This window comes from Lipophrys pholis, assembly GCF_963383615.2.
Source record: "Lipophrys pholis genome assembly, chromosome: 12".
In the NCBI taxonomy this organism is placed as follows: domain Eukaryota; kingdom Metazoa; phylum Chordata; class Actinopteri; order Blenniiformes; family Blenniidae; genus Lipophrys; species Lipophrys pholis.
The window spans coordinates 11,709,340-11,735,986 of record NC_137641.1 but is presented as its reverse complement, the minus strand read 5'-3'; the positions used below and the strand labels follow the sequence as shown (position 1 = coordinate 11,735,986).

The 26,647-nt window shown below is 40.3% G+C and overlaps 1 protein-coding gene across 1 annotated transcript in view; it reads left to right on the top strand.

Moving 5' to 3' along the window:
• LOC308118318 (matrix metalloproteinase-17-like) overlaps positions 1 to 24,342 on the top strand; it is an 85,902-nt gene extending 61,560 nt beyond the window's left edge. Inside the window, exons 5-10 of the mRNA XM_080477671.1 lie at positions 7,341 to 7,517; positions 8,536 to 8,638; positions 10,556 to 10,638; positions 11,497 to 11,649; positions 11,962 to 12,219; positions 22,404 to 24,342. Coding sequence (XP_080333797.1) covers positions 7,341 to 7,517; positions 8,536 to 8,638; positions 10,556 to 10,638; positions 11,497 to 11,649; positions 11,962 to 12,219; positions 22,404 to 22,729 — 1,100 coding nt within the window. The 3' untranslated portion in view covers positions 22,730 to 24,342. The remainder of the gene's footprint in view (positions 1 to 7,340; positions 7,518 to 8,535; positions 8,639 to 10,555; positions 10,639 to 11,496; positions 11,650 to 11,961; positions 12,220 to 22,403) is intronic.
• The last annotated feature ends 2,305 nt before the right edge of the window (positions 24,343 to 26,647 follow it).

Below are 26,647 nucleotides of genomic sequence, written 5' to 3'. Positions count from 1 at the left end.
ATATGGGAAGAAAGCTGAATCACTGAGAGAAGTAAATCTCTCAATGCTACAAGATGCTATTATTGTTTATTTTACAGAGGATTATTGGGAGAGCAATTTAAAGTTTTGTCTTTAAATGCCGTCTTTACGCTGCATCACATCTTTGCCGTGTCCTCGTGTTTATGCCGCGGCTCCTCCAGACTGATGCAGTCTGTAACAGAGCATACAATAACAAATTGCAAGTACAATACCAAAAAGTAAATAGGGGAGGAAAAAAATATCATTGCAGGAAAACGGCAACGGGATCAGAATCCAGAGGCAATAAACAAACCAGAAAATCCACAAACAGGTTCTCATAACAGACAAGCAGCGCAACAACAAATCTTCTCCACACAAGTGAATGCATTTATATTTGACATACTCCAAATTCCACATTCCAATAAGATCAAGTAAATATAAACCGAGAGGGGCAGCTTCTTCTGAAAACTAAACCCATTAAAAAAAAGTGTCCTTTTTCACATTTTCTCCTAATATTCTAATATCACGAAGCACTGAAATCACTTATTTTTATTTGTGGCAGAAAAAAAAACTGATGTCTTATTGACTACTGAGCGTGGATGAAATATAAGGGTTTTCTACCTATATTTTAATGAGCAGAACAGCAGAAAACTCAAGAGACGAGGGAGGGATTGTATTATCCACAATGACCACAGAACAGAAAGACGGAACCCTTTAATAAGTGTTCGTGTTCATATTCACATTTCGTCTGGGTTTCCCAAATTAGTCATCCTCAATATCTTGCAGGCACAGAATACGTGAATAAAAGTCATTGTGAAACACAGAGTTTAATACTGTTTGTAAAAGACTTTTGTCATTTGTGAAAACGTAGACAATATTTCAATGTCCTCTACACTTATATACACGCAATGCACTTGTCCTATTCTCTCATAATAGTAGAAACATAACTGCATTTTTTTGTTTTGAAGAGTCATCACTTACTATGATATAGAAATGGTGAATTTGATCACATGTACCGTACACATAAAACCTGGCTGCATGTGAGTTTTTTTTATATATTATGCGATGTGTCTAATGGTCATGTTTAGAATCATATTTTTGCATATAAAACTTTACGTCGAAGAATATTGTGTGCCTATTAAAGCAGAACTTTTTACAGGCTGCCAATTAGAAATGGATTCAGTTTAGAGGACAGTTCATATCAATATAAGTGGTAAATTATCACAGATTTTCTTTTCAGTCTTACTCTTTTCAACATTTTTTACATGTAAATTTTCTCCTTTTGCAACTTTGTATTTCCAGTAAATGACCTTCTACATTCATTTTTACGATCATCTACAGTAGTCCACGTAGAAAAACCTCATGGCTCATGTTTGATTCTCAACACAAGCAGAGATGGTGTTGTAGCTGCAGGTGTAATAATTGACTAAAGCATTGCAGGGATTCACTTCAGATCTTAAGAAATAGCCTTTGGGCTCCCTGCCTCCACCTTAGGCCGAGTTGCTCCCTCATAGTTTAGCCAAGTAGTGAAGCAACGAGTGTTTACGTCACTCAATGGGGTATCATTTCATCCGGTGTGAGATCTGATGCCACCAACACTGAGTCCTCATCAGAGTTTCACTCCTACAGGGGTGTGTTTATATTTTTTTTTGTCATAAAGAATCAGAGAAAGAGCCAAGTTGCAGCATATTCTTAAATCAACATTAGTTACATTCAGTAGAGGATTTCTAGGTTTTCGTGGTTTCACAGTTACAAACAAGATGTACTGTATACTGTTGGTTGCACAAGTCAAACAGACGTCACAGTGGACGCGTGTTTATATCCATATTTAAGTCAATTTATCTGCCCAGCTCAGTTGCCCATCACTATGTCACCACACGGCGAGTTTAGCCCAGTGGCCAAATAAAATCTAAATTTACCCCCATTGTTTGTGTTCTTAAGTAGAAATAGGGAAAATATGCAGTCTCCACACAGATTGGCCCTGATTCAAACCTAAACCCTCTTAATGTCATGCAATAAGGCGAACCACTGCACTACCATGCCACCAAGATGCAGTATATCACAGAGCGTCTCGAATACAACGAAGATTTAGGATGAATTTAAAAAGTAGGTTTTGATTAGTTGTTGTTGTTGTTGTTGTTGTTGTTGTTGTTGTTACTTCATTCCAAACAAGTCAACACAAAGGTACAGAAAGACAGACGTATACAAAAAGAAAATTTATTTCAATTCATCCATAAATGCAGGATATACACATACATACATACATACATACATACATACATACATACATACATACATACATACATACATACATACATACATACATACTGTACATACTGTACATACTGTACATACAGTATTGTAATATATTGTTTTTTTGTAATTATTTGTTTATATTGTAATTAATTATTTGTAATCTATATTAGTATAATATACACAGTAGTAGACATACATATTTGTATACATACAGGTTAGGTTATGTTATGTAAGAAGAGGTAGGATTAAATATGCTGTAAATTGCTGTTTCCTCATTGTTTTAGATACTAATTATATGCTTGTGATATGAGTGACTGTATATACACAATAGCTGTAGGGATATTCATGTATATATGAGTACCATATAGAATATAAATATGTATTTAACGGTACGTAAAAAAAGTACCTATGTCACAAATGAATTATCGTCTAATTATCATCTTTCTTCTGTGGGAAGGATTTTACACAGCAAGAAAAAAAATACATGTGCTATCCAATCAAGATTTTTTTTAAAGTATTGAGTAAGACAGTATTGATCAAGAAATACACAATACTAAACAGTTAAACAATCTATTGCATGATAAGCTCATAATATAAATTATTATCCCATAGTACCATGTACAGTAAAATGTAATAAAAGACAATTGGACTATTTTATGTGGCGTCTTCACATTATATCCAATCTGATACAGCATTGAAATGTTTTACATTTTGCTTTTTGTTTGCAACCTTCAGGGACATCGATTAGCAGAATTTGTGTGAGTTGTTGGCACAGATCGCTGGTTGCTTTATTTTGTACTTTTTCTTTCTTTTCTTTTTTTTCTCCCTTTGTCTGATTTTCTCCTGCATTTGCCCGAACCAGTCAGCATTATGTACGTCATGGTGGACTGATTGTTGGCTGTGAGCCACCAGTGCCATTGACTGGCTGAATGTCCTCAGCTGTTGCGTGAAGTGCATCCCCTGCTGAGCCTTTTTAGGGGATTGAGTTATAAACGTAACCCCAAAGGAGAAGTGTACTTCCATGCTGGCTTGTATCATTTGGAGTCTTTGGGATGCGTCGTGTTGTATTGATTCGCTCTGTTTATTTCCTTTTTCATATCAGAGATGTGTTATGTTGTGCGGTCTCATACCATATTGGATATTCAGTAATCGCGTTATCGACAGGATGGGAGACGGCAGCAACAAATCTTCATATGAGGCACATAATAACAACATAAGTGTTAATTCGAGATAAAGAAATTAAATTAGTTCCTTGTCAGAGATTTGGTATTAATATATAAATACACTGTTAAATGCCAGATTAACCTAGAAATTGAAATAGAATTAAAAGTAAATATAATGATAGGCGTGATAGTGATTTTTCCATTTTTTATTTCACAAAATAGCAACATACTTCCAAATTACAAAACAACGCATAAACATGTTTGTTTGTTTGTTTTTTTAATCGACTGTTACTCAGCAATGAATATGTCCCATCTACTCCACATCATGCAGAAATGATATACGTTCAGCACATTCAATGCAACATTTCTACCATAGTTTTAAACTGTACTAAGCACTATTCTTACCAAGGGTCCAAAAGTGTATTACAAATGCTTGAATTAATGTAATTAATTAATATATAATACTATAGTAAAGGACAACATGTCTGTTTTATCTATACATTTGAACTGTGCTGTATAAAGTGACTCACGTCTCTGCTACTGGCAATGCACGTTTAAACCAAACTACCCTTACTTGTAATTGAGCACAATTTATGCGGTGTGACAGCACCGCATAAACCTTCCATGCTCTTTCAAACTTTTTATTATCATCTTTCGTCCTGACAGGACAGAGGAAAAGTCTTCCTCCAATCAACTACAACCAGATTAAACATTGATGTGTTCTATTTTTTTAAAGAAAACCTTAAAAAAAAAAAAAAACTACTGTAATTATGCTATGAAGTTAGTACTCCATCCATCTTGTAGTTGGCGCTGTAGTTTGAGGGATGTTCTTACGTTGAGTGCTAATTTGTACAAAGACATACAACCCACCAACCAGCCTATTACATTTTGTAATACCCACCTGTTCCACAAGATGGCGTAAAACATCCCTATAGCATCTATTCTGTTGGCTTGAAATTAACAAGCAGCTGGAAGATGAAATGTTAAACACAACAATAGCTGAAGTCACTAAAACTACAGCTACTATGACTCAGTGATGGACTGATGATAGACAGACTTCTTAAAATCTTAATACAACCCATCCCTCTTCTATACCACTCTACTTACCTTCGCACCACTGATGAATTTAGACTCTTTAATTAGGTGAGCAATATATCAGGCTACAACTTGATCTGATGAATCATGTATGGGCCAAATAACTTTGATTCCCTTGATCTGACAGTGATACACTAAACTCAGCCTTGCTGTATCGTCCATAAACATGTAACCCTGAAGGCTAACCTCGGGGCATCCAGGAGGAGGTCTGATATTCCGTAGCTAAAGTTTTAGTTTGCTGTAGAGTCCTGTGATTGTAGATTTCAAGGACAGGAGGGATGACAGTCAGGTTCCGAGGTCTTGTGAATGGAGCTCTTAATTTCTATTCTCAGTGGCGGGCAATCAGAGCTGTTGGGGAGATAAAAAAGCTGCTTAATGGGTCACTGGTTATTCTAGAAGAACAAAGACTGAACCCCAAAGAATTTGACTGTCTGCGGAGCTATACAAACGTCTGCTCTGTCCCTCTATCTCTCCCTCTGCCTTGCTAAATGAATCCAGTTGCTTCACACAATTCTCTCTGCTCCGACTTTGTCCGCAGGCATTATGTCTATTCTGTCAGCTTCAAGTGAACCCTAAATATGATGATATGGTACATCCTCTGCTCTGAGCTCCTGTTCTCTCTCTCTCTCTCTCTCTCTCTCTCTCTCTCTCTCTCTCTCTCTCTCTCTCTCTCTCTCTCTCTCTCTCTCTCTCTCTCTCTCCAGCCTTCCTTTTGTTCACCTGTACCATGTGCTCCTGTAGATTAGAGTTGGCATTTGCCTCCTGAGCACCTCAGGTGAATACTGTAAGCGCGGGTCCGTGTACCGAGTCGAGGCCAACCTAAGGTTAACAGAATGCAGACTTGAGTCGAGCCACCAAGGAACTCTAAGCTTGCTTGGCTCGACACGCTGGCTCTCCATATTTTTGCAAATCTAAATCTCCAAGCTCCGGGTTTTTGTCTTGCTTCACAGAGTCAGACAAGGAGTTTTGGAGGCTTTTTCTTTTCATGTTGCAGCCGAACATGGAGGGATGGTGATTTAATAGCCTACAGCCTCTTTAGGTGTCTTTCCACACTCAGAGTTTGATTGGCGGCTCGGGGACTCAGGCGGTATTACCATAGTTATCTTACTACACCACACACCTAACAGCATTCAAAGCTTCCTGAGCTGTCTGTCATGCCTCTTAATTTTTCAGTTGAGAAATACCTGAACAGGGTCACTTTGTGACACAGACTTAGAGCTGAAAGGTCATATTGGTGACTGCTGCTTGAGCTCTTTGAAAAACCCCTTTTGCTAAAAATTGTTCGGTCACCTTCACACAAATCCGTGTCTATAATTGAATATGACCTTAACACGTTTGACCAATCAAACAGAGGTATTTGTCATGAAGGGAGGAGGCAGTTTACCCCAAACTGATTTACACATCAAGGAGGACTGCAGCCATCGTACTTCTATACAGTTTGCCTCAAGCCAAAACATTGTTATCATCCTGCCTCCTTGACTCAACTAGTATGCAATGCTATATTCACCAAATCTGCATGTTTTTCTATCTATTGATGCATCAAAATGTTTCGTCCAACTTAGGGTCACTGGGGGCTTTAGCCAATCCCAACGGACAATGAGCGGCGAGCAGGTTACACCCTGGAACAGGTCACCAGTCCATGAACGGGTAAACATAGAGAAACTTAAATCACATGCATTTATACCTACATTCAAATTAGAGAGACTAAATCACCCAGAGAAGCCACAGGAAATAAATGCATCCACAGGGAGAACGTACACACTCGACTCAGAAAGCCAGCAACAGTCACACACACACTCACATTTACAGAAACAGACAGGTTCAAATCACCAGTCTGCCTCAAATGCATGTTTTCAGACTGTGGGACAAAAACCCAGGACAAAAACCTCCACATGGACATGTTGAACTGGCAAGCTCGGAGAGTAAAAGACTTTCTATTCCCAACCAGGACTCACTAACTACGAGGCAAGAGTAGGAACCACTACACTACACTGTAAACATACTCATACGCGTGTTCTATAATGTAACGAAATGATCCCGAAAATATTTCCACTACTGGTGGCGGCATTCTCCTCCTTTTCTAAAGTTGTTTATTTTTCACTCTGAGCCGTCTGGCTATCTTTATTTTCTTTTAAAATTTTGATTTTACAGATGGGGAGATGTCCATTGATTTTTCCTGAATTTTTCAGCATTTCCAGGTGTTGCTGTGGGGCCATGTTGCCTCGCCCATGTCTGCAACCAATGAAATATGTACAGCTTAAAGAAGCCTGATTTCTGTTCCAGCAATCATCCTGCTATGTCAAACCATTGATTTTTCATGACTTTTTCCAAATTTGTAGGTGGCACTGTGTGCCATTTTGCCAGAAACATGTGCAGTGACCATAAATATAAGATTTTAAGCCCCTTCTGATGTGTGTGCAGATTTTCATGAAAGTTTGAGCAGTAAAGTTTCGGCTGTAAAAGAGTCGTATGAAAATGATAATAATTCTTTGATGGGTTCTCGCCCCGGCTCTGCTCGGGCTCGGAACTTAAATATAGTACATTTCCTTGCAGAGGTCAAATATACAGCAAACATATATCATGCTAGGAAAAGGCGTCCCCCTGACCCCGAGTTTTGTCTTCTTGATGCACTTCCTCCAATGAAATTCACCCACAGGGAAGGCCTGTGGCACAATTTGCACACCACTGATCTTAATGATAGCCTTTGGCCTTTGTTCTGCCGTGTCTTTAGTAGTGTTTTTCTAATTTATCAAGGTTTTCCACCACAAGGTAATTTTTTTGGCATTTCCTTTGCTTTCCAATTATCAACTTCCTCTTTGTCTCTTTCAGACACTCACGGGATGGATCTGTTTGCGGTTGCAGTCCATGAGTTCGGCCACGCCATCGGTCTGGTCCACACGTCAGCCATCGAGTCCATCATGCGGCCGTACTACCAGGGTCCTGTGGGAGACCCTCTGAAATATGATTTACCCTACGAGGACAAAGTCCGCGTCTGGCAGCTTTACGGTATGAGGACACAAGTGATCAGCTTAAGTGTGTGTGTGTGTGTGTGTGTGTGTGTGTGTGTGTGTGTGTGTGTGTGTGTGTGTGTGTGTGTGTGTGTGTGTGTGTGTGTGTGTGTGTGTTGAACTTTAAAGAGGAAAGTAAATTGGTTGCATTTCTATTGTTGAAGCAGCCTGGGGTGATTCTACATGAACATACATGCAAAACTGCATTTTATTAGTACTGATGACATTGGGAAAGGAAATAAAGTGGCGTGTAACAATGAAGGGCACCTTACCAACATGAAAGCATGTATGAAGTTAATGAGAAGTCACTGCTGTTGGCATTATTTTCTCATATCTGCTATTCGTCATGTGCGCATGTGTCTCATTGGTATTATCCAATTACATACATATGTAAGCCGTGCAGCGCACGCTGGCTGAATTGGTGCTTTACCCAAAGCTTCACAATAGCAACTTCATGTCAAGCACGCTTCAGCCCCCTTTGTGACGTCTGATCAATGCCGCTTAATGGTCCATGATATACAGAAACCTCCTCCGCTGACCATGACTCACCATCCTCAGCTGTAATTATTACGAGTGTGTCTCTTGGTGCAGTGGTGAAACGCCCGTTTGTTAGTGGCAGCTCGGGAGCTGTAATATACGGATACCTCCTTTTCCCAAAGGCAGCAACAATTGATGAGCCCTGTAGAGCAAGGTTATTGATTTAATGAAGACATGGATGGAGTTAATTGGACCTCGTTATGGCATGTGACTTTATCACACCTTTCCCTCATGGTGAAAGTGGCAGTGTGAAGGGAGAGAAAGGCGATGGATAACATGAAGGAGAGAGGGAAGTCCAGGAATAAATGATGAGGTGGTGTGTTTTGAATCAAAGCAAAATGAAGTGAGAAATGGGAGAACATTTTTAAAAAATAGTCACAAATGGATCGCAAAAGGGGAATAAATAAGTAGGATTGTTGATATGCTCTTTGTGTGTTTCATTCAGCTTTTTTTTTGTCTTGTCATCTGTTATATCTCAGGTGTTAGAGACTCGGTGTCCCACACAAATCAACCAGGCAGCTCCTCTCAGACAGCTGAGCCCCCTGTCCTGCTGGACCTTCCTGAAAACAGGTCCAACGTCCTGTAAGTACAACTTCAAACACCTTTCCTGTCCTAATAATAATAATAACAATGAAAATAATAATAATAATAATAATAACAATGATGATGATGATGATAAAAGCTGTTTTCCAACCTCTTCAATAAATACAATTCTATATTGTAATATCAGTCACTGCAAGTCTCTGTTAAGAATTATGCCTCTAAAAAGGTAATCATGTCAGAGAAATGTTTGTAATATTTTTTTCCCCATTCCATTATTATACATTTAAAGTACTAACAGTCACATTAACCACAATTCTCACCTTTCTGAGTCACAATTTCAAAAGATTTCAAGAGAACTAGAACTTCTTGTTGCGTTGGATACAACACAGCCAATCGGTGGATTTCCAAATGAGGAGTGAGCGTCAATTCTTCCTTTTTTGAGTCGGAATTAATTAACAAAACTTAATTAAAATGGAATAAATTAACTCACCTCTTTTATTGAAATACAGAGGAAACTCATGGCACATTGTATTAATTTGTTTTGTTCAGTTAGCAAATATAGAATACTAACATACCTCATACCTCGCAACACCACAAATAGATGCCTTGTATTTGTGTTTCAGCATAAATTATGTAGTACGGCATAGATAGGTTTTTAATCATGTAATGATGCTCCTTGATGAGTTAATGTACATCGTACAGGTGGTATTTATTGCACTCATCATACTGTGCTGCCTCTCCTCTCTTAGAGAATTCAGTTTATTGCAGTGGTACCTTGTGTGGTGGCATAATTACATTGTGATAGCTTTTTAAGCTTATTGCTTTCTCCTTGCTTCCACTGAGACAACGTGTAATGAATCTATGCATGAGCACAAAGCTTTTTTTTCGGGGTGTGTAAAAAGAAGTGTTTTCTTTTTTGGAGCTTGATATGAAGTCGTGAGGCACCAACAAAGCAAATTAGCCAAGAGTCGGAGAGTGAGCTTGGGAGCCAGCCCATCTAATTAACTAATTCCCTGAAGAAAGTTGGGCAGCTATCTGCTGGTAGTTTTTCTTTTTTTTTTTCTTTTTCTTTTTTTTTTTTCAGGTTCATGAGCGTAATTATAAAAAATGTTGTGCATTTAGGCATTTTGAGCATGCGTTTGTGCTCAAACTCCCAACCCACTGAGGTGCAACCTTAAAGCATCCCCGAAGAGACCCAACAAAAAGAACAAATAGAAGAAGGAAAAAAAGTACAAATATTTCCATTTCTGAATGTTTATCATACAAAATCTTTTCTCAAGTCACACACATGCACGCAGAGACCTGAGACGTATGGTAAAGCATTACAGTGGTGGGAATTTTTAGACTTTCAATAACTTTAAGCGTTTCCGGTCAAGATGTGTGAAAAAACAAACCAAACTGAGATGTGGCCTGACAAGGGCACCAGTGCTGACCACTGGGCAGTGGTGTAACGTTAATAGAGCTGTGAATGGAGACCTTTGTTGGTGATATAAGGCCTGGCGGGCTCCCACTCTCAGCTCCGTAGCGCTAATGGCTTCATCATTGACAGGCCGGCCACGTTAGAGCTTTAAATCACTTTAAAACCTCCGGGATAAATGCACCACAGGGATCTCGCCACGCCATCCTGATAGCCTCTCCTCTTTTGTCGGGCCTGATTCTAATGATTCATTCAGGCACCCAGTCGCGGGGAACAACGGAGGAGGCGAAATGTGGGTGTATGAAAATATGTGTATGGCAGTATTGTGGGACGGATCTCCATGATCGTCAATAAAAGCATCAATGGAGGGACCCGCAAGTCGGCTTTCTGTACTTTTAATGAATTTAACGCGTCATGTCAGAGAACTTGTGATCTTTTGATCATCTGTGGTAGGTTTTAGGATCATAAATGTCCAGTGTCCCATAAAAGATTTATCCTCCCTCTTTTCACCCTCCTTCTTTTCTTCACGTCTCTCTCAGGCTGGCACGAGACGCCCCAGACAGATGCACCAGTCACTTTGATGCCGTGGCCCAGATACGAGGGGAGGCCTTCTTTTTCAAAGGTACCGCGGCACAAAAACAAGACGCGAGGCAACGGTGATGAGTGGCAAGAAAATACTGAGAAGTTGGCGCAGATGAGCAACGTTGGCAAAAAAACCCCAACAAAAAACAGTAAAATTAAGAAGGAAGAGATGAAACAAGGACGAGAATGGGAGATAAAGAGAGATGCGCTTGCTGCAGATACCCAGCTGAGCCAGTCGAGCCCTGCTGAGAGTCTGCAGTCCAGAAATTACATCAGGCTTTCATGCCTGCCCTCTGGAGGAATGACCCCTGGCCTCCTACTGACAAAGGAAACAAGAAACAGACTCGCATACCTTCAGCAAGAAGTGTTAGTGGAGTGCGCTGAACTCAAACTGACATCTCTACAGACTTTTAAAGATTTTTTGGGGGCGCAAGTATGCAATTAAGCGGTTTAACTCACTGGAGATTAAAGGTTCATAGATTATTATGACATAAGGAAAATTGAATTGAATTTAATCAGCTTGCTGCATTTTGAATGAAACTTTTAAAAGCCAGCATTTGATCCTGGTGACGTGTGTCTGTTTTGTTTCTGCCGATGTCTGACATACACATTCTTTCCAATGACGGTAAACCCCTAATTTGAGATAACCTTGAACCCCTTTCTTGGATGTTACCAGATGATTAAACTCTGCTGTTGGCACTGATGAAAGAGGGTGAATGCAAGGATAGATCCTGATTCTGATCTTTTAAAACTCAAAGGTGAAGGAGGTCACACAGGCCAGCTATCCTTTAAAAGCGGTTCAGCGTTCACAATGCATGAAACCTCTGCAATCAACCTGATTGTGACCACAATTACATGAGTGTTTATTCTGATACCCGGCCGATGTTGTTCCTCATAGGGAAATATTTCTGGCGACTAACAAGAGAGAAGCATCTGGTGTCTCTGCGTCCCGCTCAGATCCACCGCTTCTGGAGAGGCCTACCGACCAACCTGGACAGCGTGGACGCCGTCTACGAGCGGCCCGGGGACCACAAGATAGTCTTCTTCAAGGGTACGGCGTCACATTGTGTGTTCAGATCTTTGAATGAAACTTCACATCGAAATAGGGAAATCTGTTTTATTTTTTAAGTATATGAGAGAAGAGAGAAACCAAGGGTAAATTTCACATTCGTTTAGAACGTTCAACAGCTTTTTCTGGCAGAAAAGTTTCTGCTTTGGCAACTTCGCAGTTCTATTACGATTTCAATGTCCTTTAATGCCTTTTGGGTCTCTTATCTTTTTAGATATATCATCCAATTGTCTGCTGTGTGTTTTTTTTTAATGATTTTCAAGATCGTAACATTGATTTTTATCTCTTCTTTAGGGCTAAAATATTGGGTATTTAAAGACAATATCGTGGAGGAAGGTTACCCCCGTCCAATTAGTGACTTTGGTCTGCCATTGGAAGGCGTGGACGCTGCCTTCGTTTGGCTTCACAACGACAAAACCTACTTCTTCAAGGACAACCGCTACTGGCGCTACGACGACCACCTGCGACGCATGGACCCGGGCTACCCTAAAGACAGCAACCTTTGGAAGGGGCTTCCTTCACAACTAGACGACGCCATGAGGTGGTCTGATGGTGAGTAAAATATCACATGTCTGTTGATTCAAATTAGAAACATACAACACAGTCATTTAAAAAAGCTGCTGTAAATACAGTTTGTCCTGATCACAGGATGAAATTTTAGCCAACTCCATTTCCATCACTTTTTTTGTCCCCAAAGGGAAAATTCAAGGAGAAAAAAAAAAATCAGATTTCGGAATCAGAATATTTCTCATCAGTGTATTGGTACACAACGAGAAAATATTTGGCAGCTGTGGGTGGGAACGCAAAACGAATAGAACGTATACTGTATGTATCCTGCAAATCCAATCTAGAAGAAATGTGAAGTTACTGCGCTCCATGTCTTATGTTTGGTTGAGCAATGAAGAGTTTGTGAGGCCTTCCAATAGAGCAGCAGGTAGTAATATCTATAGTAGGTGATGTGTTTTATTATAGTAGATGGCCTTCTTTTGTAGTTGGTCAGTGTGAACGTCTCTGAGTGGGGGTCGTGGTCGTTCCATGATGTGCTCTGCCATCCTCACCACATGCTGCATGTCTCTCCTCCTTTTTGCTGAAGCGGCAGGTCAGGAGGAGACGTAACTGCACATTGAGTTCTGGTTGAGTTATAATAACTGACTTCATAGTTTTTCTTCTCTTTTTTTCATATTGCCACACTACTTTGTGTCAATGACAGCTTGAAGGTTTTTTTCTGCCAGGAGCAATGTTGGAGACTAAAGCTGAGGACTCTCTTTAAATGAAAAGAAAACCTTTTCTTTTCTTCTTTTTTTTTTTAAACATTGAAGTGTCGATGTGCCTCAATAAATGTTATTATAAATGGAACAACCCCACAATAATGCCGCTTTTACTCACTCAATCTTAAGAACTATTGCCTGTAGACAGTGTAGAATCACACATCATACTGTGCAGTCTAATAAGTTTTTGCTCATAGTGAGGCCATGACTCACGCTTCACTTTTGAGTTATTACCTAAGACTTTGTTTGTTGGTTTTTTTGTTTAATCAATGATAAGACTCGACTGACAGTACCCAAACACACAACTCTGAGATAAGACTCGGTGTATGAGCACATTTTAATGGTAAAAAGACAAGCATGTGAACAGACATGGGTTGTGTTCAATTTAATAGAGAGGAATTGCAAGAAAACTAGAGTCTATTTAACACTGGGATATAAGGCTGGAATGAACAAGACAAGCTGGATGTGAGTTAGGAGATACAGATAGACCGTATCAATCTGGAGACCTGAAATGACAGGAGAGGTAGTGAACATGAACTGGACTCGGTGCACAAGGTGAAAGGACACAGCTTAAATTCCAAGGTTCCATAAAGAATTAAGTACAGGCAAAATAATCCAAGCTTATCATTACTGTAAAATAATACTGATGCAATGGGTTTGAAAAAAAAAACAGCGGCGTAGAAACTTTCTCTAAATAAATGTATGCGTATTAGATTGCTGGTTTAAATAATCCATATAATTGGTGCTCAAATAGAGATTATAATTCATAAACCAGAGGGTGAAACTGGATGGTGGAGCAAGCCAGTGATATGTTTTAAAGCGGGTTTTGATTAAAATTTCAAAACAAAGACTCTCCGATTGATGGAATTCAGTGTACAGATGATGAATCACCACGGCCGTGTTTCCTCCAGCGATAAATGATTGCGTTTCTCATCGCAAAAGTGTAGTCGTAAGAGGACACAGCGCTGCCTCTACTTCAAACTGCTGGTAGCTCTGGTATTTCTGCACGCCTGAGGCGAGACCATGCTGGATCCTACTCAGGGGGTGTCCTCAGACAGGAATAAACAATCGGAGAGATATGAGACAGGAATGGCATAATGAGACCAGGGAAGCAGCAAACTTCTATTCTTTAAGAAAGTTTTCTCAGTGATATTTGTTTGATCTGCACAACCTTCGTCAGTCAGGATGAATTCAGTGATTCATTCACACTGAAATCTCTTAAATATTACTAAATCACAAATACAGTCTAATTTTACCTCCAATGGGCCAGACCAGTACAATTATTAACATTTATTGAAAAACATCATTATTTAGTAAATTTTATACCTTGTGAGGTCTTTTCTTTGTCCGGAATGGACATTTGGTTTGGGTATTTTGTGACGCATGTTTGACTATGAATGAACTTTCTGTGCATGTGTACATTGAAGGTTGCCAGTCGATTAAGTCTGTTCTGACTGTCGTGACCAGGAGCTTCATGTCAGGGTTGGCTTGAAATGTGGAAAAGAAAATGGAAGTGAAAGTACAGGAGGAATCTCACTGAACAAGATGGACGGTTTCAAAATGTCCTGCATCAGTTCCTGACTTGGATGTTCCCGTCACTTTCCGTCTTGCGTTGCTTTGATGTCGACATGATATGTGCTGCAACTTTATGCAATTCTCAATACATTTGTGCATTTTGTTTTTTCACAATATCATCTTTTTTCTTTTTCTTTTTTTTGGAGTTCATGCAAGAAATCTGGTTCTGCAAAACTTTTTTTTTTTTTTTCAGCACGCTTCTTTATAGCAGGGAACACAAGTTACGGTAAAATCCAGCATCTGTTACAACAGCTTCTATAACTCGGTGCAGTTTCTCTTTCAGTCAATAAATCTCTGATTTCAACGAACTTTTTGTACATTGAAAAATTGTATGTGCTTTCATATATTCTAATAATTGCATTTTCAACAGCATCATTTTCTTAAACCACTTTGGATACAAACCCTTAATTTGCCCACCACATGTTCCAATAATAAAAATATAAAATACAGGGTTGTTGAGTTTGTTTAAAGACAGATTTGATTCATTCACCTTCTGTCTTTCACAGATAAGGACATTAACGTCACTTTTTTTTTTTTTATCCCAATTCAATGTTATTCATTCCTCATCCAGTCATTATTGCACCATTTACTTCTGTTTCATTTTAGCTTTGTAAATTCAAGCAATCCTCCAATCCATCTGTGATTTCTTTTTTTTTTGGCATCCCAGCAGATGCAAATTAGAGGTATATTTGCGTCTATCTTTTTTTAGTTATGCGTCAATAGAGTTTTTAGTTGGTTTTTTGGTGTGTTTTTTTTAAACCATTATCTGTTATTTGGAAATGGCACACATGGGCTTGCTTGCCAACACTCTGCTTCAAATTCACAGAGTCAAACACATCCAAACGTTGGAGCTCGCCCAGGGTAATCACACTGTGCAGCTCCACTGTACCAGCTGAGTGTCAAGGTCACAACGGCTGTTCCCATCAAAGCATCACAGCCACAGTCATCTGATCATGTGCATGTTAATGAGAACAGTAAAATGGCTGAGGGCCACTTATGATTAAAACTGTTATTTTCTGCGTGATGGCTGTATTTCAGAAGGGACATATCATTAGGAAGAGATAGCCACAGTTTTTGGAGGTAGTAAGAGTTGGATAAATATCTGTGTGGCAGATTTGATTCCATAGATAGGAGGTAACGTCATGAAGCGACTGTCTGTCTAGATCGGACCAAGCTACCTTTGCTCCATGTGGTCTTCCGGAACACACATGTGATGTCCTTGAGAGGTTATGAATCAAATTAAAATTGATTTATATTATACGTGCAATACAACTGCTTTGCCTTTATTTCCCTTGTGTTTCTCTAAACCATTTTCTACCATCTTCTTTGCTGGCAAAGCTTACAACAACACCTTCCAAAACTGTTGGCTTAAAGTAAAGATAGACAGATTTATCCAGAATATAGAGGTGTTGACAATACATGGGCGGCCGCTGAGCACTCATTTACTGTTGTCCAATCTATAGCTACTTAACATCCTGCTAAAAGTCGAATGCCACTCATATCAGGCTCCAGAGGTCTTATAAAGATCTGGAAGCCAGATCTGGGTACTGGCGACCTACATGTGTAAATTATCAGTCACTGCCTTCTGTTGTCTCTCCTGGATCTCCTTTAGGAGACTTTTCTTGGTGAGACTCTTCCTACTACTTGTTTTACCCACTTTTAGTGTGTATCACGTCTTTGCAAATTTCTTTCCTCTCCTTTCAATGTTTCCTGGCATGTAATAATTCTTCCATGTTGGGTACTTTGCCACCTACATAGATTTTACTTTTGCACATGTGTGAGCCCTCTTTAGACTCTCACCTGTGTTTGTAGCTTCCTCAGAACAAACCCTGTTGCTATTTTGCTTTTGTGTGGCCCATTTGTACCAATGTGAACGTTGCCATCCAAACCCCGAGATCAAATAGGTCTCAGTCCACTTCTAAACACATTCCTATTGAAATCTGAACATGATTCGTAGTAACATATATTTAAAAAGACCAATCACAGTCATGGGGGATTTCTGAAGGTAATTATGACTCATTTTTTGTATTTAGTAAACTCTCAAAAGTGTTATTGAATATCATAGATGAAGAGAAATTAGCTGAGTGCCTAAAAAAAAAAACACCTCAGATGTTAAGATTAATGAAGAAATAAACAGCAAAAGAAAAATGAAGTATAGAAGAAAGCAGGACCGTCACATATTTACCAACTAACAATTAAAACCATTAGATATTTCTTACTTACATGTTAAATGGCTTCAGTCACCTGTGAATGATGCTTGAGGATGTTTCAGAGTTTGAAAATGACCCCTCTGAAAAACAGCCACTTGGTTCTGAAATTTGAGGTCAGTCTCAGTGGGGAACCCAAATGTCCCCAACCCAGGTAAGCTCCTTCCCTGTCGGGTGTTTAGGGGCCTGTGGTCTTTCTTCAGAGCCGGTCGAGGTCTCCGAGCCCTATGATAAACGCACCAATGTGTGTGTTTATGTGTGTGAGGAGAGGCCAGCCGTTCCTTCTTTTTTTCTTTCTTCTTCTTCTTCTTCTTCTTCTTCTTCTTCTTCTCTCAGCTTCACCCCCGGTCATTATCACCACAGAGCCTGGAAGGGTAAACTTGGAAACCTCCACGCACAAATGCACACGGACAGACCACGAGGCCTGGGAACTGGAGCCCACATCAAAGCCTCGTTCTGTGTTTGTTTCACCAGCTCATGATGAACGGCGAGAAGAAAGCGAGGGACGATACAGAAGCAGAGAACGAGTATAATATGTCAGCGAGAGGGAAAGAGAGGATACGGTGACATCTTGCTCTGAAAATGAAATAGAAAGCCGGGGACGTGATGTGTGAAAAGTGCAAGAAGGGAGGAATCCGACGGAGAGGAGCTGTGAGGACAAAGATATTAAAGACAGGTGAGGTAAAGGAAGAAGTGATGAAAAGAAGAGGGATGGATTTACTCAGAAGACAGGTAGCAAATGGCAAAGAGAAACAGGGAAAGGCAATAAGATGATTGAGTTTGCTGTAGAGGGAAAAGAGGACATAAAGTCTGTTAATGCTGCTGGAATGATGATAATAATTGAAGCTGCTGACATCAGTATGGTACTCGGTCATAATTTAGTCTTTAGTTGTTGGAGAAGAAAGCTAAAAAGAGAGGAAAAGTCATTTATCTGGTATGAATATTGTCTGGAATCCTTAGAGGGGAACTCACAGAAAGTAGCATTGTGACTGGAGTTGTGTCACCGTACAGTGAAAACCACAACCTCCATGAAAAGGTCAAATTATTTTCAGAAGCAAAGAGTCACAGGTTCTGGAATTAGAGGGTTTATATTGGTTCTGAGGCGTCTTTATGTGATTTTTCAAAAGTAGCCTTAAATGAACCCTTGTCTCTCAACAATTGGGACGTTTTTGATATTCAGGCATGTTTAGTATGTAGCTCCATTATTATCCACTTATTAGAACTTGGGAGTCGTATTGAATTATCAAATACATGGTGCTCACTAGAATGACCTAGAGTGTTGTGAAAGGCGCCTGTAAATAAAATCTATTATTATTATCATCACCATCATTATCACCATCATCGTTATTATTTTTTATAATGAAATGTCAATGGTCTTTAGGCTGAGAGCAATCACTGGCACTGAAAACAAATGAATAGTGAACAACTTTTTTTTCTAGGTGTAAGAAAACCTACCTATGACACATCTTAAAAATGGGATTTAATATCCAAGATTATCAGTCAGAAAACAGGATTTCTAGATATCACAAAAAACACTTTAGAAAAAAACCTTTCTCATATTTATATTCCAATGTAGTCTTCTTTCCAGCTCACTTATTCATAGATGTATTTTTTTGAGGTGTAATATGTTATTTTTATTCACCAAATCATCCCAACACTGTTAAATTGAAGCACATGTATGAGTCTTATGATCATTGTGTGCTCACGTCTCGATCAGGGGCCCAATTTCATCTTAAGTGGGCCGGGCCAGTAAAATAGTGCCATAATCATTTAAAAACCAAAGAATTACCACCAAAAATGTCCTGCAATCTCAACACAAAGCCAATTTTAATGATACCTGCTGGTGCAAAAGCCACTGAAATGTCTAAAAAAAACTTCTACTTCTGAAGTTCTGTTGCATTATGCGCGTTTTTACAATCTCCCCCTGACAGTATGACCCCGGGTACTGCTAGTTTGCGAGCAACCAGGTAATCTCAGCTCAGGTTTCATTGTTTTCTTTGAAATGTTAATAATTTGGTGGTTTTGGCAAACTTTTCCTCTTGAGGACTGTGGAGAAAAACTAGGGATATTAGCCAGAACTGGGTGATCTGAAAAGTATTCCCCAACTTTTTTTGACAGCTCTGGGACTTTTTGCTCTCGAACGAAAAAGAAAGAACAAGCTGAGAAAGACAAAGTGGCGGTCAGCCCTACAAGCCTGGTCCTCCAATAATAGAGACAGATGGATAAGGAGGGTGTCTCTGTGAGTGTGCATGCTCTTGTTTCGTTGTGAGGGTTAAAACGAGTTTCAGACTCGGGCACTCAGGACGTGTCTGGACATTTAGGACATAACGATCAGTTCTTGCTTCTGAAGAGAAGTTCAAAAAACTGCTGAGGGGTCGGCGCTTGTTTTTACAACTCGGGTGGGCCTGAGAAATGCACTGTGCCGCCGATGGTGCTCAAAAGTTTGGAGCCACAAACGTGTTTGTGAGTGCACTGCAAAGCATCCTTTATTTTTATCCCAACACGCAGCAGCCCAGCTCGAATACATAGTTGTGATTATGCACAGGAAATGGACTGCCAGGAGCCGTGAGTCTTCACCAACTTACAAGAATACTGCCGAGACCAGCACTTCTGCCACAATACCTTTACGCTGTACATTTTAAACGGCATTATTGGTCTTAGGACCCAATGTAAAAAGCAGAAAGTGCAACAACAAGCATTTGTATTTAGAGCAACAGTCATTACAAGGAGCAAGGTTGTCTTGTAAAAAGTATCACTGCCTAGAGGACTCTAGTCACCGTCTTCCACCATAGTGCTAGATGACCAGATTAACTACTATGTCCTACTGATTATTATTGTATAAGAAATTAAGAGTACCTTTGGAAATCAAATTGAGATCTTTATTTCATCTTAAAAACTTGCTTCCACAGTTTCCTAAAGACCATACAAATGTGAAATCCTTAATAAAACATGTGCAAGTTTAGCATTTTCTCTTTATAGTGATTTAAATAGGCTCTTAACTCACACAATAAGATCTGTTTCTCTTTAATTTCTCTTTCCACACCCCGCATGCTCAGAAGATTCCCATGGACGAAAAACACTGGACCCCACCTTCATTCTTTACTTACAACCTCTCAAGAAGCTGGACTTAATCAGCTTCCTTCATTTAACTTCCGACTTTTTCATTTACGTTATGACGTATTGGTCATTGTCTTCAACTCAATGGAGATTAACAGGCAGTCAATCAAAGTCTTTGGATCCTATAGACTCACACTATAGGACAATCCGTTAGAGGTATTACTAAACTATATCAGTCAAAGAGCCTTGCAAGCATCAAATTACTGCAAGTTTATTGTATTTATATTGAAAAAATAATAATAATTTTCCACATTGTTATGCCGCCTCTTGAAAGTGCTCAGAAATAATCTATATTTTAGTGTTTCTTATTTAATCTTTGCCTTGTCTTTCACATTGTGTTATATTCTCTTGTCTGATTTATCTGTTTCTGTCTAAAGAGTTAGATGATCTCAAGGCTCTCATCTTTGCTTTATTAAAAAATAAAATTGAGTTGCTGTATAGATTTTGTGAAATGAAGTTAAACACAGTTCGGCCTGGACTTAAATTCCTTGGAGCTTCATGATCCCCCCCCCCCCCCAAAAAAAAAACATTCTTCTCCCTCTCTTGTGCATCTCTTGAATATTAATGAGTAGCACTATTATGACATGTTTACTCCTCTCAGCTTGTTTGTCTCAGTCGGCCATTAAAGAAGAAAATGAAAAAGAATCAGGTGAATAGCCTTGCGCGCGGCGGTCGCCTCTCAGTTAACAAATTCAGCCTCCCAGACTTTCAGGGATGTGTTTGTGAGCTGATGAAACAAATTCAAAGCTCCTTTTGAGTAAAACTTTGATGCGTTCATCCTTCAAGTTTTTAATCATCTTTTAGATTCCGTATTTTGTTCAAGTCGCACAAAGTTTCCAAAACAATGCAACGGCCCCGGAGATTTTTTTTCATTCAGATCTGAAATCACTTAGGCTCCGATTGTGTTCTGTTGTCAGTCCGATGAACAGGTGGGATCTTTTTTTGTCGTATAACAAAGAGGGATTTTTATGAAGAGCACAAAGCCAGTGCACATTTGGTATTTTACTGTCTCTAATTTGACTGAAGTGTCCCCACAGGCACAGTGGCAGGTATATCAGAAACAATCATGTGGCGCAATGAAGCACAAACAATAAGGGGCTATAAAATGACACATTTCTTTTATGTGTGATGCAGTTTGTGCTGCATGGTGGTACAGAGTTAGCACTGTTGACTCATAGTGAGCTCGTCCCCGGTTTGAGTCCACATTGATCTCTGGTCGGCTTCGGTGTAGTTTTCTTTGTGCACTCGTATTTCCTGCCTCAATCCAGAAAACTTACTGACATTTGATAATGGCGCCATGGTGGTGTAGTGGTGAGCACACTCTCCTCACAATGAGAGCGTCCAAAGTTTGACTCTTTTGTCGTTTTGGGCCTTTTTCTGTGCCTATTTTCTCTGAGTACACAGGCCAAATACATCCTTTCGAGGTTCATCGGTTTAAGTGACTCTAAAATCCCCAGTCGGTGTGAGTGTGAGTGAGGGCGACGGTCTGAACTCTTTAATTGCCCTCTGATGGATGGATGAATTGCCCGGAGTGTACCCCGCCTTCTCCTACAGTCAGCTGGGATGAGCTCCAGTGACCTGCAACCATTTAGTCTTCAAAGGTACATATAGATCTATTTTAATGGAACAGATTCCATCCTGGACTTTTGCTTGCAGTTTTTTTGCGAGGCTCCATACTGTCTTCCCGTAGACTCTGATTTAGTTTGAGCCTGATTCCAGTAGTGCTCAATTATCCACTCTCCTCCAGTGTGAGTGATCAATCTTGTGCTTTTCCCTCTCAAAGATATTGGCAACAGCTGAAATGTTTCACACAACATCCAAGCATATGAAAGATATAGCACATTTAAATCCGGAGCAGACTCGTCTGCGTGGCTGAATCGTGCTCATCCAACAACAAAGTGGAATGAGATAATGTTTGCTAGGTTACCAGCTTCAGTTGTTTTTGGCGGTGTACAACACCATCCCTGCAAAAATGAACTGTAACGCAGTGCTTACACGTTGAGTAGTTTCTGTGTGTGCCTCTCTATCGTCTCACTGTTCCATTCAGTTCCAATATGCGTCGCACACACTTAAATGAACTTCTTTTCCCTCTTTGACTTATGTGTTTGTTTTGCAACCGCAGTTTCTCTGTGACAATGTTTGGGCTGTACATGTTTGAGTACTTGGTAGTTTGAGCTGATGTTGCGTCTCCTCCGCAGACTTCACCTGTCGGTAATACAGCTGTCAGAGAATGAGACGAGGTGGGATTTCTCCACGGCGGATGTGAACCTTAACAAGCCTCTCGGGACGCTTTTTTCTTCTTTGTAAACCCACCTAGTTCCAACTTATTCCCACCACTTCTCAAACAGGTGTACCGTGGAGTGAAGTAGTAACCGTGTTAGAGTACTAAACATAAACACTTTTTCACCGTCGTTCACTGATTCATGAAATTACGGCTTGATGTTTTATGTGTTCTGCACTCGTGCTAAGAGCAAAGCCTTTTCTTTTGCGACTAATAACGTACACAGCCTGGTATTGTGTGTTTTTATGGGACGCATGCTCACTCACACTAATGTTTTTGCCTTTGAAGGTTCGTCCTATTTCTTCAAAGGGAAGGAGTACTGGCGAGTGCCGGGCAGCGACATGGAGGTCGATGCAGGATACCCGCGTCTCATCGCCAAGGACTGGCTGCTGTGCACGGAGATGCAGTCGGACTCTCCGGACGCTGAGCCCAAGAACACAGAGACGAGGGTCAATGTGCACCGCCACCCAGACCACGCCGAGAACGGATACGAGGTGTGCTCCTGCACCTCCGACACCGCCTCGCCTTTAGGCGTCCGCCTCTCGCCGTCCCCCATTTGGCTGCTGCCGCCGCTCTGGACGCTCTCGCTGGCCCTCCGATCTGAACTGCTATGATGCTAATGCATGGGTTAAAGACAATGCTGGAGGGCCCACAGACAGACAAACAACTGCAAGACATTGCTATTATTCTAGAACTTCATATCTTTTTTTTTTTTTTTTCCCCGCTCTCATTTTAATGTTATTTATTTTATATGCCAATTTGGTGCCAGCAGAAGTCCTTCTTAAATGCACCCACCCACTTCTCATAATTTGCCAGGTTTTCTTTTATTGACACATCAAGTTGCCACATCTTTATAGAGAAAGATATTACTGATTAGCTTTGTATCATAAGGGGACGTTTTTGTATTTATGTGCAACAGGTCTTCAGCACCGAAGCACCAAAAGCGCTAAGGTCAATGATAAGCCAACACACATTTGATAGTTTATCATTTAACAGACGCATTTAAGAGCCTCACTTTTGTTCAAAATATGAGAGGAAAACCAGATTTTCATGCTTACCTGAAGTGATATCCATCCACCTTTAAATATTTGAGAACGACTGTTGTTGGTTTTATCAGTCCTACAGATATGAAGCAGTATGGGATCATTTCCTAGTTTAGTTTAATCTATTTTTGATTTTTTTTAAAAGAACAATATAAGATAGAGGTGCCAGAAAGTGTTTATCAAAACCCTGACGGTTTCATTTTACCTGATAATCAAGTGGGACGTGAGTTAAAATAGACACTTTCTCGACTTGTTGTCACAGTGGAAAATATAGGCTTGTGTTTCAGAGCTACGGTTTGACAAGGTTTCGACTCCAAGACTCAAGAAGTGGCATGTTTACGTTATTTATATTTACATTTACTAAGTTGTACTGTGTTCTAGCATAATCCATAAAAAAAAAAAACTGTTTATGTTTCACACGGGACTTGAGTTCCCATGTGATGGGTGACCCTGTGTTATCAAACACAAGCTATCTCCTTCTTTATTCATTATTACTACGGAACATGGAGGTCGCCCTAATTATTGTCACTGGGCTTCCATAGGTGCCACACTGCCCGTATTTATGGGACTGATAAAAAGTAACAAGCTCCCAGCAGTTGGGCTGAACTCAACAATTATTTCAGACCATATTTTTTTAAGTGGTTTTATTCACCACCATGTTTGTCCATCATTCTTTTTTTGTCTTAGGAAGTGTGAAGTTAAACCAAAACTAAATAGACGCTAGGCTAAAAGCAGAAGTAAACAAGTATAGTTGGAGATTTCTGGAGACCTTTTTTTTCCATCCTTCCACGTGTCGACAAGTGCTTGTGATGAGCATGAACGTCTCCATGCTCCTCCTCCTCATACTGTGGCGGCAGGACGGATGAGCCGGTGGATGGAGCGGCTCCCTCGCCTAAACCTGTTGACTCTGCTTCAAAAAGTGAGGAGTCGTCGCTCACGTTCGCCTCTTGCACCCCGAACTTCCCCGAACAACTTGATTCACTGTCTCCTTAGAATGAAAATTCAGGTTCACATTCCTGTTGGTTTTGCATCGAGTTCACGGAGTCTGATAGAGGGCGACCTGTGTCACCCTCCAGCTCCAACCAGACTTTCCTCTTGCTGTAAAGATATATTTACCTATGGACTGATGCGTCTGATTTTGAAAGGTTCTGCAGTTATTTCATCACCCGGTGGAGTGTGTATATTTTAAGCTGTGTTTTCTAATGTAAAATATTTTTGTACAAAAATTAAAAATATATATATATATATATATGACTTACCGCCTTGGCTAAATATGATCATGTGAATTTGAATTATCTGTATTATTTTGAGTGCTTGCTTCTGTCTCTGTGGGGGCTGTGTGTGTAATTATTTAGTGTTATTGAGCGGGAGCCCGGGCTAGAAGACAGATGATGGTAACACGACAGCTTGCAGACACCAACTGGGGAGCCGCTCTCCATCTCTCTGATGTTCGTAAGAGCGCTTTCTCTTGTAATGGTCACTGCTGTTTATCGGCGAATGCAAATCACTTCGCGCCGATCGTGCTGCGCTCTCAAACCGAGCAGCTTTATGAAGTGATCTGCTGGCACAGGATTATACTGCATACCAATGTTACTTAATAAAACACTATCAAGGAGTTTTAAAAAAAAAAAAAAGAAAGAAAAAAGTCACTTCATGCATAAATATTCACCTGCTCAGATATTTTTTTTACTTGCCTATCAAAGTGAAACAGGCGACGTCGGCCCTGGCTGGTGGACTCACATGTTCACACACAAGTAATACACACAGATTGAGCTTCATTGATGTCCTGATCATGCATAGATCTACGACGGTGTCTGTGCGCATGTTTGTTCATGGATTCTACCCACAGGCTGCAGACCCACACAAGAAGGGGGGGGGGGGGGGGGGGGGGGGGGGGTTGAAGAGAAAATGGAGTTTAAAAGTTTAAGAAGTCACTCAGTCACTTTTTCTGCCAACAGCAGCGATTTTTGCTTCCTTCCTCTCGACACACTCGAGTGCCGTTAATTAACCAGTGTGGCTTAGCAGCCACCAGCAGAGCACCTGCACCCACCTGTAAAAGCTGCAGGGATGGGTCACTCGCCGTGTGTGTGTGTGTGTGTGTGTGTGTGTGTGTGTGTGTGTGTGTGTGTGTGTGTGTGTGTGTGTGTGTGTGTGTGTGTGTGTGTGTGTGTGTGTGTGTGTGTGTGTGTGTGTGTGTGTGTGTGTGTGTGTGTGTGTGTGTGTCTTGTTTGGCCGGATGAAAATTAACAAACCAATTACATGCTTTTCACTTGGTTATTACAGGAATATTATGAGAGCAGGCACGTCACATTTTCAGACTCTAGTTATCAACTTCTATGGGTGACGGTGCTCCGGCTGCTCGTGTCGCCAGATGGGCCAGACAGAACCAATCGATCACTCTGTAGCTAAAATATTCAAGTCTGTGGAGGAACTGCTTGCAAGGATGGAAACTTGCAGGTTTACAGAGAGTAAAGTGTGTAGTAAAAATGGAGCAACAAATGGAGGGGAAAATGACAGATTGCTACAATGGACTGGTATAAGACTGAGAACAGAAGAAACTGCAAAAACAGGCAGCCAGAAAACAAAACCACCGGCACACTTAGGGGGGAAAAAAAAAAAAAAAAAGGCAAACAGATGTAGAGATAGAGGAGGGGAAAATGAAATGTCATCTCCAAAGAGACAGCGACAACGATAAGGAAGCAATTTATCAGTAAGCACATAATCCAGACAGTTTCCAAGCAGTTGCTATTCCTGCAGTCTGTTGAAAGACGCGTCTGTTTATTTCACTTCGGCTCAACAGTCTTAGCCTTCATTTCACAATCATGCAAGTTGTTTACAGAGCATTTATCCAAATGATCTAAAGTTCATTATTTGGAGGGGCGACAGTATTGGTAAGAAACTCTCATCAGACGACCTCCTGCACTACCGGAGTGCACAAGCTTGGAATTAGACCCAGAGTTTGGATTAGTTCAAATACCGGCCAGGCCTTTTTGTGTAGATTTGGTTTACAATGCAAAGTAGTGCTGGTAAATCCTCATTTTGGCCTAAAGCTGTTTACACATTCAAAATACGGAGAGTTAAAAATCAGATGCCTGTCGTATATATTTGTCTTCTGTGAAGACGTGCAGTACTGGAGTTCTGAATAACGTTTAGGTAAGTAGTTATGGTTGAATTTAGACAAAGATAACAGGGGAAACTTAAATGGGAGTCAATGTATTTGTATTTGTATTTGGCTTAAAAATGTGTGTTCCTCTGTGTTTGTGAGTGTATATGTGGTTTACATACTTTGTACTTTAGTATCTGACCTCCTTATGAAGTACAAATTACTTGAGCACACAATATTCTGCAGACTTATGAGAGTCAAGATAGGATTTGTTTGAATGAAAGTAACTTTATAGGAAACAGGTGGAGCTTTACACTGCAAGTGACTCAACTTTTTAACACAGCGAGGACGAGCGGACATGATTTCTCCACTTTATTGTCCTGAAA